Source organism: Eretmochelys imbricata, chromosome 6, assembly GCF_965152235.1.
Source record: "Eretmochelys imbricata isolate rEreImb1 chromosome 6, rEreImb1.hap1, whole genome shotgun sequence".
Classification (NCBI taxonomy): Eukaryota; Metazoa; Chordata; order Testudines; family Cheloniidae; genus Eretmochelys; species Eretmochelys imbricata.
The window spans coordinates 9789621-9807891 of record NC_135577.1 but is presented as its reverse complement, the minus strand read 5'-3'; the positions used below and the strand labels follow the sequence as shown (position 1 = coordinate 9807891).

Genomic DNA, 18271 nt, shown 5'->3' with positions numbered 1-18271 from the left:
CCGGCCAAGGCCACGGCACCGCCCCTGGCCTGCAGACACTGTCCAACTCCCCCACCTTTGAGAGCCAGCGTAGCACCCCCCCCCATGCCGGACAGGACGGGGTGTGGCCACGGGACAAGGAGAGTGAGACTGTCCCGATCCCAGAGTGGGGGAACCATTGTACCCGTGCCAGGGCTGGCCAGAGTGACCGTCAGTGGCCTCTCCCACACTGGAAAATACGTTTGCTTTGCAGGCTAGCAGGGTCTTACACAGGGATCTCATGAAGCTGGCCCTGCCCGCAGATCCCCCTGCACTATGAGGTCACAGCTAATAGAGTCCCGGGTGCCCAGGGGGAGGCCCTCCAAGCACAGGGAGCCAGGAGGAGGCCTGGCTGTGGGGACCACGGGAGGCACCACCGCCAGGGGAACGGTTTGGGGGGCTTCAAGAATAATGGCTGCTCCAAATCACGCCCCTCCTGCTGGCAGGCAATGAGGAGCAAAGAGTCACGGGGAGCTGGGCACCTAACTCCCACAGGAGCTTCTGAACCGTTCCCCCTACATGCCCACCCGGAGTGACCTCGCACTCCTTTCCGCATCAGCACTAAGCCTCCCTCCTGGCCCTGCCAGGCGACATAACCCAGAACCCGCCTCACTCTCCCCTCGCACCGCTGCCATGCTTGCAGGCCTTGCTGAGCCTGCTGCCCCTCTCTGACAACACCCCAATGATCCTGCCGAGGGGGCGGGGGGAAGGGGCACAGAGATGTTAAAGATCTCGCCCAGTGTCACCCAGGAAGACAGTGGCGGAGGCAAGGCTGTGGCCCAGGATCCCCGCTCCCCAGCCCCGACCAGCATGCCACAGCTGCGCAGAAATATTTGTAAATAAGAGAACGTAGCCCAGGCCGACGCCAGGAACAACCAGCACTTCCTTCGTATTGCCAGTCATCGGCATGTTTGATTAGCACACTCCCATGTTTTATGCCAAGGTCATTCATGAAAACATTATATGAGACTGGGCCCAAGACTGACCCCTGAGGAACTGTACTGGTAACCTCCCTCCAGCCTGACAGTTCACCTTTCAGTGTGACCCACTGTAATCTCCCCTTTAACCAGCTCCTTACTCACCTTTGAGTTCTTGTATTAATCCCCAGCTTCTCCAAATTAAATAATAACTGTCCATGCAGGACTGTATCAAATGCCTGACTGAAACCAGGTAGATTAGACCCATGGCATTTCCTTTGTCTAAAAACCAGTTCTCTTCTCAAAGAAAGGTCACATTGGTCTGGTATGATCTGCCCTTTGTAAAACCATGTCGTATTTTATCCCAATTACCGTTCACCTCTATGTCCTTAACTACTTTCTCCTTCAAAATTTGTGTTTAAGACCTTGCACACAACGGAGGTTAAACTAACAGGCCTGTAGTTTCCCAGATCACATTTTTTTCTGTTCTTAAATCTAGGTACTATATTAGCAATTCTCCAGTCACAGGATATGACCCCCAAGCGTACAGATCCATTAAAAATCCTTGCTATTTGGCTTGCAAGTTCATAGGTCAGTTCTTTTAATATTCTTAGATGGCAATTATCCAGACCCCCTGATTTAGTCACATTAAACGGTTTGAGTTTGACTTCCACTTTGGATGTGGTAATTTCTACTTCCATATCCTCATTTCCACTAGCAACCCTGCCACTACCCCATAGCTCTTCATTACCCTTATTAAAACCTGTGACAAAGTATTCATTTAAGTATCAAGCCATGCCTAGATTATCTTTAATCTCCAGCCCATCCTCAGTGTTTAGCGGTCCCACATCTTCTTTCCTTGTTTGCTTTATATGGCTGGAGAACCTTTTACTATCGGTTTTAATTTCCCTGGCAAGGTCCAGCTCTGCTTGGCTTTTGGCAGTTCTCACTTTATCCCTACACTGTCTGACCACCCAGAGGTAGCTTTCCTTACTGATCCATCCCTTCTGCTTCCTTTTAATCACCTGTTTGAGATGCTTTGTTCATCCCAAACCTGAATAATTCTGAAATGCAGCTACAGCGCCTCACAGGAGCTGTAGTTTGGGTGCCCCATTCTCCTCTATAGGCCAGACACCCCTGGCTGGACTACATCTCCCAGGATGCCCCATGGTCTCCCCCTTGGAGAGGGGACGCAGTGCATCATGGGAGATGTAGTCCAATCAGGAAGCCCAGCTGATAGAGCAGAACAGAAGCATGAGTCCACCTGGACTACAAGTCCCATGTCCAAATCAAAATATTCCAGTTTAATCAAACACCCAATTGACAAAATTTCCAGGCAGCCTAATATACGATCCCTCTGCTACGGAGGCCACCTGGCCACTGATGCAGATGACACGGTAGCCTAACTGGCATGGTCATCTGTGCCTGGCTTCACTGCTGTAAGTAACACACAGGCCCCAAACTCACCCTTGGCATGCAGTGCTCGGTGGAGAAGGGGCAGCAAGCCCGCCTGCCAGAACGAGTAGCAGCCATCCACCAGCTTGTTACAGCGGCCCTGGAAACCGCCCTCAAAGCGCATCTGTCGGCTCGTGACCCAGTGCTGGAAGGGACAGACGGGGACACGTGTCAGGGCTTGGACAGTCTCAGCTGCCACGGGACGATTGGCTTGGTGGCACCAGCACCTGGCTCCATTTCCCACCCTCTGGCCCTGGATTTCATCTCCTCCCTCTTCACCAACAGGAGCAACGGTTAGCATCTTGCCAGCTCCCCGCTAGCCCCCATGGGCACAGGAAACCACTTTATTTCAGCGCTATAGAGAGGAGCCCTCAGCCTGAGCAAAGCAACTTCTGAAGGGCTAGCCCCTGGCAGCGCATTGGCCCGACAGGTTGGCATGCCAGCCGTCCGGCACACCGCGCTGGTGCCTGGGTGTTGGAATCTGTGCAAAGAGCGGGAACACTGCCCGCAAGACTGGTACTGACCACCCCAATGCCGCTCTGCAGCATCAGCATAGGGTCTCTAGCCCAGCGATGAGCATGGTGCCCCCCAGCCACACTGGCTGGAATGAAGCAGGGGGCGCCATAGGGTGGTGTCAGCAAACAGGGCCCTCCTTGGCTGCGTGGTTCCAGCCTCCCCAAGGGCAAGGAGAGCGCGCCCCCGGCAGAGTCCACTTACTAACAAACATTTCAGATTCAGTGAGTCCTCCTGCTTCAGAATGACCAGCGCTGCCAGGCCACAGAAAGTGTATCCTCCGTGGGCCTCCATGCCTGGGACTCCGCCAATGCCACCCTCCCAGTTCTGGCACCTAATTCAGAGAGGGGCGGGCAGGGAGAACATGGAAACAGCCACTGATGCTTCTCTTCCCTCAGCTCACCCCGGGCACCATGGCACCGTCCTCCTGCAATGCAAGCCCCTAGCATGGGGAGCAGCCCGTGTGCAGCCTGCTGAGCCCATGGGATCTCGCACGGGCCTGCTCTAACAGAGGGGAGCCTCGTTTCTCCCCGGGGCAGAATCTGCAGCGCCGCACAGAGCGGCAGCCCTCCGGGCTCTCCTCACCTTGCGATCCACGCGGCAGTCCCTGCGAAAAGCGTGGGCGTGATGATGTTGGTCAGCGAAGCCACTGAGGCGGCGCAGTATGCGCTCCTGCGATGGAAAGACGAACCGGAGAGTCAGCCCCCAGGGTTTGCCACGGACAGCCCCAGGGCTGGCAGCTACTGCACTGCCAACTCCACGAGCGCCCAGCGCTCCCCCGGCGCTCCCTGCTCCGCTGCGTTTGGCTTCTAGCGGCATAAATACAAGATCCGCTACGGTGCAAGTCCCTTTATCCCCAGGAGAGATTCACTCAGTGTGCCACCGCAGCAGCACCTTGCAAGGTTATCAGAATAACCCCTAGCTTTTACCTAGCACTTTCCAGCTGTACATCTCAAAGCACTTTACCAGGCAGGTCAGTATCCTGCAGATGGGGAAACTGAGGCACAAGGCCGGGAAGTGACTTGCCCAAGGTGGCCCAGCAGGCCAGTGGCAGGGCTGGGAATAGAATCCAGTTCTCCTGAGTCCCGGTCCAGTGCTCTGTCCACTAGGCGACGCTGCCTCCCAGACAGACCCCTGATCTGCAGAGTGAGAGCAAGCCAGGAGACAGCTCCTCAGCAAGGGCCTCAGGTGCTGCTCCAGGTAAGCGACGCTAAAGGCCTACAGCAAAATTCAGAAGACGTCCCACACTGGACACCTCCCAGACAAAAACCCTAGATCATCTCGTCAGCTGTGGTTTGCTTGTTGGTGAAATGAAGGGCTTGCCTACATGGGGAAATTGACCATCTATTTCTACTGCTCTGGTTACACCCAGCGTGGCCGACTCCAGGAGAAGAGGGCCTTTTTCCGGCTCAGCTTCTATGGGAGGTGCACCATTAGCACTACCCGGGCATGGTCCCAGCAGGAAGTTGCCACCCACAGACAAGTCCCAAGACTGATATAACCATGCACTGCCTTTCCCTACAGCCCCATACTGTCCGTAGCTGCAGGGCTGCCTGGCAGACAAGGATTTCAACTTGGGACACTGCTAGGCAGATGACACCAGCTATTCCACACCTCCATCACCTGGAGTCTTTAAACCAGGATGGGACGATTTCCCAACAGCTCCGCTCCAGCTCAGCCACAAGCTATCGGGCTGGGGGGGAAATCTGTGGGGTAGGCGATGCAGGAGGTTGGTCTCTCCTGGCCTTGGAATTTCTGACCGGTGCTGTGACTGATCCCACCCACCTGACATCCACTTCACCTCCCACGTGCATGATGAAGGAGCCGTCGGGCTGTTTCAGCGAGTATAGATACTCCAAGAGCTTCTCCCTGAAAAGCAGTAAGGGCATTGTTAGGGGTTCACGCCACCCAACACAGGAGCTGGCCAGGCCAGGGGCCCACTAGCAGGTGGACGTTGCCATTGCAGGGTCAGCTCCAGTCAGCCCCGTTAGTGTCTCACTTTCACAGGCACCACGATGGTTCACAATTTCTCTTTTAAAGTAAGTCACACCACCCAGCCAATAAAAACTGCCACATCCCCACCCACGCAGGGGAACCAACCAACAGGGGCAGCGGGAGGGGCCTGCTTTCAGCGAGGGTTGGGTAGAGATCTGGGCCTGGCCTGGGTGTTTGGGGGTGGATGGCTTTATACGAGGCCGCTCCTTACCTCCTGGACACCCAGGGCCCAAATCCTCTGAGGTGCTGGACAGCCGACAACCCCCAATAACGCCCATGGGAGCCCAGCACGTGAGCACCTTGTGTAGCAGAGATCTCAAAGCCCTTGTGGCAAAGTCCTCAGCTGGCGTTTCTCCTGTGTACACCCACGGGCCGTACACTGGAAGCGACAGATGTCTGCTCTGCTGACACCTGCGAGAGCTGTACCAAGCCATGAGAGCAGGCGGGGCTCCAGCCCACTGGGAAGAAGGGCTGTGATTTGGGTCACCTCCCTCCCGCCTCCCATAGCGGGGCGGGAATCCTGCACCAGGGCCATTTTCACCTGTTGACGACGTTGAAGGCCTCTTCGGTACCGATGATGCAGAGGGCACTGACAGCGGCATACGTGGGAGCGAGATGGGGGTGCTGGCCCGGCCCTCCTCCGAACCCACCACTGGGGCTCTGGCACCGGCTTAGGAACTGGCAGACACTGGAGGGAGAGACGGGGTTGGTCAAAAAAATACCTGGGCACAGTTCACCCAATCCTGCACTTCAAATCCCCAGCACAGAACCCCGGCCTGTCTGCTGGCTGCATGGTGCAGCGGCTAGCGCGTGGGACTTGGGGGGGATTCACAGATCGCCAGGCCCAGGCCCACCAGTCAGGCCGCTGGTTTTGCTCTGGCGGCGCAATTGGCTAGCACACGGCACTACCGCAGGAGTACTTGGCTTGAGCTGGGTTGCCAAGGTTGTGAGCTGAAGCCTAACCTGGAGCACTATGAATGTAAGAAAGGGGTGCCCAGATAGACAGCAAAATCTCAAAGGGTTATGAGAGAACCTAGCAGGGTCCAGAAGAACCGAGGGTAATTAACCATTGGAACAATTTACCAAGGGCTGTGGTGGATGTTTAATTCAAGATTGGATGGTCTTCTACAAGCTCTGCTCTAGGAATTGTTCTGGGGCAGATCTCTGGCCTAGGTTAGACGGGAGGTCAGCCAAGATGCTCACAGGGGTCCCTGCTGGCCTGGGAATCTCTGAAGGGAACGGGCGGCTGGGCAGGTCATTTACAAAGAAAACGGAAGCAGCGCCCATCTTAAGGCGCTGGGGGAGCAGGGCACTGGAGAGGGAGGGGCCTCCCGGGTAGCCTGTAACCCAACGCAGCTCAACGTGGCATCCCGAGGGCAGAGGTCTGTCCCACGCAGGTTACAGCCTGCAGCGCAGTTCAGGCCTAGTGCAATCGATCCTTTGGAGCCTGCACTATCTGCAGGCCGCACCTGCTGTAGCAGATCTCCGGGATCGGTGCTAGCCCCCAGCTTGGAGGAGCTCTTCAGCAGTCCCTTGGAGGAGCTCTTCAGCACGCCAGCCCCGCAAGGGTCCCACTCTCCCGCCTGCGCCAGCCACGCGGCCTCACCGCCTCCAAGATGGAGCCTCTGGGCTCCAGCCCTCCTTCTCCACCCTGTGAGCTCTGCCCAGCGCGTCCCACTGAGCCAGACCCCTGGAGAGACCTGGCTTCTCTTTGGGGGCTCAAGCCCCCCAGCCTGTGTTTGCAGTGACACATGGCAGCCTTTTCAGAACGGAGTTTATTAGTCACCTGGAACACAGCAGGTTAGCAGAGAAAAATAAAGGTTAAGACAGGGTCCGTTCTGGGCCACTCAGGTGCCTTTATTTGCCACACAGCAAAGCTGCACAGAGTTGATCAGACTCAAGTGTGGGGGCGGGTCCACACAGCAAACCTCTTCCGTTATATACATTTGCACATCTCATTGCATTGCCTATACATTGCATCACACCTTGCAGGACTGGCTTGGTCTCGTGCTCTGATTGCACACAGCTTCCTCCTTACCTCATCTTACGTTCCCCACTCCTCTCGTCCATCGCTAGCCTGTTCCGGGCGTTCCCTCCCATCATCGTAGGTCGCACAGACGCTGTCTCTCAACTCCCTGACCCATTTGCTCTTGTCATGAGGACATTCTTTTTTCAGCCTGCTGATCTATTTACCTCCCTTGTCCTGCCTCCCAAGAAATGGGGTCTCCTCTATGTCCATGCCAGGTCTACCCGCTCTTTATCCACAGATCTCAACGTGCCCGGCAAAGCAGGGCGATAACCTTATCCCCATTTCATGGATAGGGAAATTGAGGCACAGAGCATGGGAGTGACTTGATTTCCCCCAAACCAGGAGCAGAGGCGATGACTAATGGTCACCTGATAACACCCGGGAGGCAGGTGCTGAGCCCCAGCAGCTCCACTGGGTTTTGATGGAGTTTGCTGGGGCCCAGCACCTTGGGGCGTCTGTCTGCTCTCTGTGCCACACACAGACAGAAAAATAGACCAAGAAACGGCGTCTGCGGGGCACCTCCTGAAGAGCCGCAGCCTCCGTCCCCCGCTATCGCTGCTGTCACAGTCTCTTTCAACGTGCCACCCACGGTTTAACCTGCCAAGTGCGGCCAGCATCTTGACAGCCACTCAGGCTTTCACACCAGCCCAGTCTCCCCAGTCACTTGCTTCAGGCCCTCCCTCCTGCCAATGCTGGGGATGGAGCGCCACCAAGTGGTCAGAACGGGCACCTCTCAGAACACGATCACCCCAACCTGCTTAAGGGCGTCGTTTTGGTCATTGCTATGCTGCTGGACAGGAAGCCATGGGCAGAGACACGGTTTAGTGGCTGTCTGTCCGCGTCCACCTGGTAAGAGCATCGCTATTGAAGTGCAGCTGTGATGGGCTACATAAAACCACCTCTCTGATGGCCCAGGTAAACTCGCTCTGGGTCTGTCTTCACTGCAGTCAGCCCAAGCTCTTGCCCAGTCCCCTCCTCGCTTACCCCAGAATAGCGGGGTTTTCAGCCGAGGCTAGCTGGCCCAGCTGAGGGCGTGGGCTAAAGTCTGGGTGCAGCATTCGCTCAGGCTGGTAACCAGACCAGTATGCAGTGAGGACACAGGCTAACCCTCTTAAACGCTGCTAGTCCTCCAGCGCTTGCCCGCAGGTCCATCCCCCCTCCCTCCAGGAGAGGGAAGCTTTCCCACAATGCACTGGGAAAGAACCAGAGCAGCTCAGCTTGCTGCGGCACATACGCCCTGGGAAACGCTAGCACCACCCCGGGGCAGCGCAGCAGCGAGGAGGCAGGCAAAGGGCTGCTCACACCCGGCCCGGGCGAACCCAGCTGCTGATCACTGGCGTTAACCCCGTGGCGCAGATAAACCTTGCGGTCTCACCCGCTGACACTGATCCCTTTTGACCGCTCTTCGCCTGCACAGCTGGAAGGGCCCACCCAGCGAGCCGCTATCTAGCGTGCCTGATGCATGGAGACAGCGCTCAGCTAGGACTGACCGTAGCCCCCGAACCGCCAGCACAAAGGGCCTCCGAGGGGGCTGGATTCTCAGATCTCAGGCGGAGCCTGCAGCACCAACTAGAAAAAATCATCCCTCTGGTCAACCAACTGAGCAGCACTTGCCACGGGATTCACTGGAAGAGACGTGGAGAGAGATCCTGCTGATCCCTGGAATGCAACGGTGGTGACCTTGAAATGACTTTGAACAAAGCATCCGTTCCAACCCACCGGGCCTTGCTGCTCTTCCAGAGCCCACAGCAACAGCACTTTTACGTACGTGGGAAATGTCTGGGATCAGCCACCGGTTTCACTTCTTTCTGTAAATCCTGAAGCCTCTTGAGGTGACAGAGTAATGACACCGAGAACACAACAAACCCGGGCATGCAGAGAGGAACTCAGGGCTGACTGCACCCCTGAATTTGAGCTAGCTACATTTGAAATGCAGGATAGATGCTTTTTCCACTAGTTGAGCAGCCCAGTTAACAGGCCAAGTAATTGTCATGGACCAGAATGTAGGCAAGCAGACATACAGGTCAGAGCCAGGAACCGGAGTCAGGTGTCGGAGGTGGAAGACAGAGCCAGGAGTCAAGCCAAGGGTGGGGCATAGGAGCAGGGAGTTGGAACAAGGCAGGAGGGCAGAGAATCAGGGACACGGCCCGAAGGCAGGGCTCAGGCGAGAGGGCAGGGTCTGATGTAGCAGCCAGCAATTCACCTAGTTACTGGGCCAACTTCCAGTACCTCCTTCTGGCTTAAATAGCAGATTTGAGCCCATCGGAGAGACTGGATATCTCCTCTAATCAGGAGCTTCATGGGTGGCACCTCTAGTGAGCTAGGGTCCACCAGCCCACACTTCCTGCCAGACCCAGTGAGTCTGAGCCCTGTCTGAGGGCCTGGGTTTGAGACCCATGCTTCCTCACAGCAACATGAAAGGGGGAATTTTTAGTCACTGGAGGGAGCATTTACTGTTGTACCCCATTTAAGGAAACAAAAAACTTGAAGGGGAGATAGAAAAGTTGGAGGATTTTGGCTTTGGTGTATGAAGCCTCTTCCCCTAAAGTGTGCATCCGATGAAGTGAGCTGTAGCTCACGAAAGCTCATGCTCAAATAAATTTGTTAGTCTCTAAGGTGCCACAAGTCCTCCCGTTCTTTTTGCGGATACAGACCAACACGGCTGCTATTCTGAAACCTGGCAAAATCTAATGTTAATCAGCCTTCGCTTGCTGCTCAAGCAGCAGAATTCCCTCCGTTTGGGCTCTGTCGCTCCATACTGATTTGTTTTATCTGGCATTAGCTTCATCAAGCCAGACCCAAACAACACACAAAGAAGAGAGATTTCCAGGGCTTGGTACGGCCAGGGTTGGAACTCAGCTTCTCCATCTAGGTCAGTTCGGTGTAGGTAGAAAATAGAGTGGTGCTCACCTGGAGCCGCTCCTTGATTCTAACCGCCCCAAACATTACCTGGAAATGCAATTCCATCCTGCATAGGGATTCAGGAGGGTTACATCAGAGGGGTTTGCTTTGTTCTGTACCTGTGACTCTCTCTGAATACAGTACTGCATGGTATATACACCTTTGCATTCAACCAACCTGTATCTGCCTTTGCTCTGGCTGGATTTAGCAGGCTGGTCAGTCCTGCGAGGGGGACATTTCAGAAGAGGCCTGGCAGGAAAGCGCCACTCTGCTCAACTCACAGGGAAAAAGGCAGGTTGAATTTCTAGCCCCACTGTCACTCAGGGAACATGCAGACGTTGAGCTCTCTCCACTGCCTCTCTGCACAGCTCAGCTAAGTGTGGATAGTTTCTTCTAGCCCCGTGTTCGTAAGTGTCCCTTTAATTGCGGCTTCTGGAAGGTGGTGTTTAAAGAGCGATTTGCCGGACCGTGCTGATGGTTCGCCTCCCGGGCCTTAATTCTAGCTAGAGCCTGGATCTGTGTGTTTGGGGAGTCCCACACTCATCATGGCAGCTCAGTCCTGTTCGCTGACACCATCAGCCTGGTGAGATGACAGAGATCTTCAGCAGCCACCACCGTTACCTGCCTGGTGGCTTCTCATTGCATTTCCCTCCCCTGCTTTGCTCCTTCGCCCCCAGTCACTATGGGGTTGACGCACGTTCCCTGCTAAGTGCCACTGTGGGCTGTGTCTCTTCGCAGCAGGGAAGCTGGGATTGGGGTCTGTTTGTCAAAAGCAATGGCTCTGAGTGCCGATCACTTGTTTTGGATGGATTGATGGCTCCAGGTTCTCGCCCAATCCTAACCCCCAAACACGACTCACATAGATCTCCCTAGGTGCGTGGATTCAACGGCAGAACCTCCCGAGGGACAATCCAACACTGACACTGCAACCCCTCCTGCAGCCTTTCTGTAGCTAGATGGGTTTCCAAAACGAAATAAATGTGCACGCCCAGGCAGATTTTAGAGGGGGTAAAAATTAATCCAGTCCGACGTATATTGAAGGGGACAATCTGATTAGATGAAACAATAAAACTTCCTCTTTCCACGTCCCCGCCCCTACAACTCACACAACAGCTTTTCCAGTGGAGAGAGCACTGGACTGGGACTCAGGAGAACTGGGTTCTGTTCCCAGCTCTGCCATTGGCCTGCTGGGTGACCTTGGACAAGTCACTTCCTGCCTTGTGCCTCAGTTTCCCCGTTTGTAAAATGTGGATAGCGATATTGGCCTTCTTTGTGAAGCACATGGAGATCTGTGGCTAGAAAGTGCGATAGACGACTGTGGGGTTCTCATTGTTATCACAGCATGAAGAGAATTCCAATCCGGGTTTCTGAGCTGTTCTCTCTCACACCTGCATCTTCCCGAGGAAAGGTGGTGTGTTCTCAGCTCCTGGGAAATCCTAGTGCAGACAAGCCCAGTCTGGAGTCTTCCCGTGATTCAGCAGGGCAGGGGGGGAACCCTGGGCTCCCCCTGGCCTTTACCCTGACCTGCTAACACGTGTGAAATCTCCACAGTGCCTCATCCGCGCCAGGACTTCACCTGGTGCAGTTCAGCCGTATTAGCCCGGCCGAGCTAAGGACGCAGCTTCCTGCCAGTGAAGATGAGAGCTGAGATTCCAACACCACGGTAGGTGCTATCCCCCACCCCCACCCCAAGAGCAGGATCAATGTGGGTGGGAGCAGAGCAACAGCGCTCGCTGGTGTTCTCCCCCAACCCAGACACCTGTAGATCCCAAAGAGCCCCAAGGGCCAGCTGGGGTGAACGGGGAGGGGTGCTAGGGTCTGAGAAGAGCGATCACCAGAGCAATCCCAGCATGCTGTTAAAAGGGGCAGGGGCAGGGATCAAGCGAGTGCTAAACTAGATACTAACCACTGACTCACAACATCAAGAGTATCTGGCAGCTCAATAACAACCAAGCAAAGCAGCTGGGACACACCTGGCAACGGGTCACGGGGGGCCAAGTCCCTTCTAGCTCCCTGTCCACAGAGTCTCTGCAGTTAAAAGGGACATGGTCCGCCTGACACCTAGGTGATTTCAATATGCGCTCCACCTGCCTGGAGTGCTCTCACAGCATCAGGAGGGTTCAGATCTTTACAAACATCTGTGCCCCATAACGGGTGATGGCGGGGGTGGGGGGAGGTGGAGGTGGGGAGAAACAGCACATCTGTACACACACTGCTGGCAAATACATCAAGCGCTCAATTTGAAAAATAAATGTGAGAAAAGTGCTTTTCCCCTCTGATCCCTTCTCTCGCTGCTGGTAACGTTCAGGGTCCTTGTTACATGGCAGGAAAAAGCCTTCAGTCAGAAGGATGATCATCCCCTTTAAACTACCAAATGTTTTCTCCTGTCCAAAGCAAAGGAAAAGGCGCTGAGGTGATAAGAACTGCAATGGGGTATTATTATTACTAGGGCTGTCAAGCAATTAAAAAAAAATGTATCGTGATTAATCACGCAATTAAAAAAATTAACTGTGATTAATCGCTCTGTTAAACAATAGAATACCATTTATTTAAATATTTTGGGATGTTTTCTACATTGTCAGATATATTGATTTCAATTACAGCACAGAATACAAAGCGCACAGTGCTCACTTTCTATTTATTTATTACAAATATTTGCAATAGTATTTCTCAATTCACCTAAGTACAGTAGTGGGATCTCTTTATCATGAAAGTGCAACTTACAAATGTAGAATTACGTACAAGAAATCTGCATTCAAAAATAAAACAATGTAAAACTTTAAAGGCTACAAGTCCAATGAGTCCTACTTCAGCCAGTCACTAAGGCAAACAAGTTTGTTTACATTGGCAGGAGATAATGCTAACCGCTTCTTGTTTACAATGTCACCTGAAAGCGAGAACAGGCGTTCACCTGGCACTGTTGCAGCCGGTGTCGCAAGGTATTTACATGTCAGATGTGCTAAAGACTCATCTGTCCCTTCATGCTTCAACCACCATTCCAGAGGACATGGATCCATGCGGATAATGGGTTCTGCTTGATAACGATCCAAAGCAAGGCAGACTGACATGTTCATTTTCATTATCTGAGTCAGATGCCACCAGCAGAAGGTTGATTTTCTTTTTTGGTGGTTTGGGTTCTGTAGTTTCCACATCAGAGTGTTGGTCTTTTAAGAGTTCTGAAAGGATGCTCCACACCTCGTCCCACTCAGATTTTGGAAGGCACTTCAGATTCTTAAAAAACCTTGGTTCAAGTGCTGTAGCTATCTTTAGAAATCTCACATTGGTACCTTCTTTGCGTTTTGTCAGATCTGAAGTGAAAGCGTTCTTAAAATGAACAACATATGGTGTATCATCATCCGAGATTTCTAGAACATGAAATATATGGCAGAATGTGGGTAAAACAGAGCAGGGAACATCCAGTTCTCCCCCAAGGAGTTCAGTCACTAAGGGTATGTCTTCACTACCAATGTGAAAGCACTGTAAAGAGCTCTCCCAGCGCTGTAAAAAAACCACCCCCATGAGGGAAGTAGCTCCCAGTGCTGGTGCACTGTCTACACTGCCACTTTACAGCACACCCCTGAGTGAGAAAGTTTCAGTGCTGTAAATAAGGCCTAAGTAGATCAGTACTATAGATAAGGCCTAAGTAATTAAGGCATTTTTTTTTTTTTAAACAAGCGTCATCAGCATGGAAGCATGTCCTCTGGAATGGTGGCTGAAGCATGAAGGGGCATACAAATGTTTAGCAAATCTGGCACATAAATACCTTGCAATGCCGGCTACAAAAGTGCCATGCGAATGCCTGTTCTCACTTTCCGGTGTCATTGTAAATAAGAAGCAGACAGCTTTATCTCCTGTAAATGTAAACAAACTTATTTCTCTTCGCAATTGGCTAAACAAGAAGTAGGACTGAGTGGACTCTAGACTCTAAAGTTTTGCAGTTTTGTTTTTGAGTGCAGTTATGTAACAAAAAAAAATCTATATTTGTAAATTGCACTTTCACGATAAAGAGATCGCACTACAGTACTTGTATGAGGTGAATTGAAAAATACTATTTTGTTTATCATTTTTACTGTGCAAATATTTGTAATAAAAAATAAGAATATAAAGTGAGCACTGTACATTTTGTATTCTGTGTTGTAATTGAAATCAATACATTTAAAAATGTAAAAAAACATCCAAAATATAGTTAATAAATGTCAATTTGTATTCTACTGTTTAACAGTGTGATTAGAACGGCGATTAATTTTTTTAATCGCTTGACAGCCCTAGTAATAATAATATCCCATTGCAGTTCTTATCACCTCAGGGCCTTTCTTCTTTGCTTTGGACAGGAGAAAACATTTGTTATTTTAAAGGGGTGGATCACTCTTCTGCCTGAAGCCTTTTTTCTGCCCTGTAATAAGGAAGATCAGAAGCAGTGAGAGAGATCAGAGGGGGAAAGCACTTTTCTCTCATTTATTTTTCAATTTGAGTGCTTGATGCATTTGCCAGCGATGTGTGTAAAGTTAATCGTGTGAGTTAGCTGCAATTAATCAACAGTGCTAATTATTATTAATAACCCCTAGCGCTTTCCATCAGTTCGTCTCAAAGCGCTTTCCAACGTGAGTCAGTATCCTTGTCCCCACTTTACAGGTGGGGAACCTGAGGCACAGGAAGGGAAGTTATTTGCCCAAGGTCACCTAGCAGGCCAGTGGCAGATCTGGGAACAGAACCCAGGTCTCCTGAGTCCCCTACCCCCTACACAACACTTCCCTTCCCTTTCCACACAGCTCCTCTTAATCAGCAGCGCCTGCCTGTAGCTCAGCCCAGGCACTGCCAAGTAGCTCAGCCCAGAAGCACCAGAGCAGCTCCCCTCCCGCCTGTGTGCTCCCGTCTCAGTCTCCGAGATGCACGGCAGCGTTGCCGGACCGGCAGCATTCCCTCCCCACCAGTGCATGCGGCCTCACTGAATCTGTGACCAACCTCCCCGTGCTGCACCTCAGCCAGCGCCTTCCTTTGCACAGCTCCCTGCCCACAAGAGAAGGGGGTGGCGTCCCGGAGGAGGTGACTGGCTCGAGTCCTTATCACCACCATCGACAACTGTCACAAGATGCCCCCTGCCGTGCAGGAAGGCAACAATAGGGGTTATTGTTGGAGCAGGATGAATGGCACAAAGTGCTTTTGTGCTGCAGAAGCAGCATTATCCGTGCAGGGGCGGGAAGGGGGAGAGCTGGCCAAGCACCCAGACAAAAGCACCTCCAGGGATTGCTCTCCAGCGTCGCTCCCAGGTGCGGGACGGGTGACGCTGAGCCAGAGCCGGGCCTGGACAATGCACCTGCACAACACACCTGGAAGCTTGTCAGGACAGCAAGCCACTACCTGTGGGACAGAGGGGTCCAGCAGAGAGTGGGGGTGGGAACTGAAATGGCGGTTAAACAGATACGCCATGGCTGCAGCTAGCAGATTTATTTAGTTTCTAGAGACACCCAACAGGAAAACCAGGACTGCATCAGCGCAGCTGGGCAGGGGTAAACCGCTTCGAACAGCAGGTGCTAGCGAGCTAGCTGTCTGTACAGCTCTCCTCACTCCAGTGTCTCAGACAGAGCTGGCTGTCAAAGCAGCAGGGGAATTTGTAGTTTATCTGCATGAAGCAAGCACCTATCATCTCCCACATCTTGGTCTGAACCTTGCTCGGGCCAGGCTGATGTTACTGACGAGAAGCCGCACATGAGAAAGGCCCAGGCAGAGATGCAATCAACAAGGGGCAGAGCGACCCGGCAGCCTGTCTGAACGCCCACTGAGGAGGATGGAGACGCAGAACCCGTCCCGTTTCTGTGAGCGGCACCTGATTAAGCAGTGGTGTTAGGTCACATGCAAGGGTGTGGAGGGCTTGGAAAGGCCTCCAATCACCGCAGCTCTTGCTGCGGGATGGTGCAGGGGGCACCCCAGAGTTACAACAGGGAGTCAGACTCAGCAATTCTGGGTGCAGCAAGCCCAGCGTTAACCCTCTCAGTGCCTGGCTGCACAGCTCCCCTCTCTGCTCAAACACACTTAGAGACTGGAAAGCCCAGGGAGACCCAACTATAAACCCTAACTGGAGCACAGAGTAGATTCTGCCCCATATCCAGCTGCCTCTCTAGTAATCTACAGTGCTCCTCCTTTCAGTCCAGCATGCCCGTTTCCTCTTTCATCTCCCTCTGGCCCTCTGCTTGGCCTTCTCCTTCCCCTCGGTTTCATCCATGATCTGTCTTTTTTCTCTCTCTCTTTCCCTGGGATTCCCCATTCTCGTGCTCTGTATCCCCCTGGTTCAAACTTGATCCAAATGACCAAACAGAGCAGAGCCTTCTGCTGCTGCTGAACCCAGAGCTGAGCCGTGCCATCCCCCTGTAGGGTGTGGGGCTCATTCCAGCACTGGCACCATGAGACGCTGGGAGCTCTGCACCCTCTCCCTGCTTAACCCCCGTCAGCACCACTGCAATCAGACATAGCCCTTCCGTAACCATTTGGACTGGGGAGGTCCCTTCTTTTTCCGGCTCTTGGGCACTGTACATCACCTTCTCCACCTGCTTAGGAGGTTTGTGCGCCGTCCCCATGGCTGGCACAGTCTCCAGGAACACTGGGGTGTCTTTCCTCCATTTGCCACACACTTGCCTGCTCTTCCTCTGGAGGGGCCAGGGCCACCGGGTTCCCATACCTTCTGACAGTCCTGGGACACTGGCTGTGACACTGGAAACCTGGAACCATCCTGCCCAAATTAACACTCATGAATTAAGCCACAAAACAGCCCTCTCTGTGGGTCAGAACAGTGATTTCTATGGCAGACACAACCGCAGGTACAGAGATGTTACCGCCCTGATTGTCAGCAGGTGAAGGCCCCAGTCCACATGCTCACATGCAGATGACAACTGCACAGCTGCATTGGGAACTGGAGCACTCCCATGGCATGCAGCCCCATTGGTGTGCGTGCAGCCCTGGCCTGCGCGGACAAGGCAAGCTTACGGGTCCAGAGAGGCCTCCCATCTTGGCTTACTGGAAAATCAGGCCCTACGGGACTTGAACATTGTCACGCAACGAATCAGTAGCAGATCACAAGAGATGTGCTTTAGCTTGGCTAGAAGTCTTGGGCTGACACGGAGCCGAATGGGGGAGTCAGTGCTCTCTGCCTAGCAGCTCCGCGAAGGAGCGGGAGGTAACCCTCAGAGAGAGAAATACCAAGAGAGCTAAAGAGGGTGATTGGTTTATAAACCATGCTGGCTGCAGCTGACAGGCCAGTGACACCAGGGCCAGATCCACACCTATGAGTGCTACAGTTCTCTCCTACCCCGGCACAAAAAAGCGGCACTGTTCAATCCCCTGTTTGGCGAACGGTAACAGGAGGTAACGGGGGCACCTTACGTAGTATTGGGATGAAACAGAATGGGCCACGTTCCTCCCAGGTGCGAGTCCAGCGCAGGCGGTGGAGTTACCCCAGGGATGAATTCATCCTGAAGTGCCAAAGCAACTTGGTTTCGTTTCCTCTTAAGTCGGAGCCAGTTGCTGCATCCGATTTCCAGTGGGGCAGCTCACGGACCTGTGTGAGGTCAGAGAGCGAGGGTAGGGGCCGCCCACTCCCCACACAGCTCACCTAGGCAGGAGGCAGGTTCTCCATTACCTGGAGCCTCTCAATCAAGACCCCATGTCTTTCTAACTGATACCATGTAGGTGATAAGTCGCTGGGCTTGGTGCATGACCCAGTTGGTGAGATTCCCTGGCTGGTGCTAAGCAGAAGGTTTTACAATGGTTTAAAAGCCAGCCTGAGGAGAAGGAAGGATTCCCGTTTTGCCCACTAGACCAGAGTAAAGTACTTATAAATATCATGGAGACCAAGAAGAGATCTCCAGGAGTTTATGTTCAAATATCCTGTCTTACGGACTGCAAACCTCCTGCTGCAATAGGCATCGTTACAGAGTACCGACCACACACCGAACAGGACTTACTCCGAAGCCACAGACTCTGGGATGGGCTCGTCTAACAGCTCCAAACTGTGCAGGATCCAATAGCACAGCCAGGGGCGGCTGGCGTCCAGACACTACAGAAGGGGAAAGACGACAGCAGTCAGATCCTGGACTGGCACTGCCGACAATACGTTTGTTACGCGGCAGCAGGGAGATGGAGACAGGGCTACGCTGAGGACAAGCACAATGAAGCTGATTCACTTGTACGGCTCTCGGGTGAATTAGCGAGCAACTGAAATTATTCTAAGGAAGAGAAGTAGAAAAGTCACAATGCATGTCAAGGTAGATCAGAGGACTAGGAGGGCATGGAACTCATAACACCTGCAAACCCATGAAAATTATAGAGACGCTCCACAAAGAATCTAGAAAGCAAATAACTCTATAACAATAAAGGCTTTCATCCTGAAGGATCCCAGAGTGCTTTACAGACCATATACACAGCACAGAGATCACTTCACTCACTGCTGAAA

The 18271-nt window shown here is 53.0% G+C and overlaps 1 protein-coding gene across 1 annotated transcript in view; it reads right to left on the bottom strand.

The window, feature by feature from the left end:
- Positions 1-18271, bottom strand: part of FNTB (farnesyltransferase, CAAX box, subunit beta) — a 32377-nt gene that overhangs the window by 1641 nt on the left and 12465 nt on the right. The window contains exons 4-9 of the mRNA XM_077820759.1: positions 17784-17875; positions 5440-5586; positions 4689-4772; positions 3489-3575; positions 3108-3237; positions 2403-2535 (exon numbers count right to left, since the gene is read on the bottom strand). Of these exons, the coding sequence (XP_077676885.1) occupies positions 2403-2535; positions 3108-3237; positions 3489-3575; positions 4689-4772; positions 5440-5586; positions 17784-17875 (673 nt within the window). The remainder of the gene's footprint in view (positions 1-2402; positions 2536-3107; positions 3238-3488; positions 3576-4688; positions 4773-5439; positions 5587-17783; positions 17876-18271) is intronic.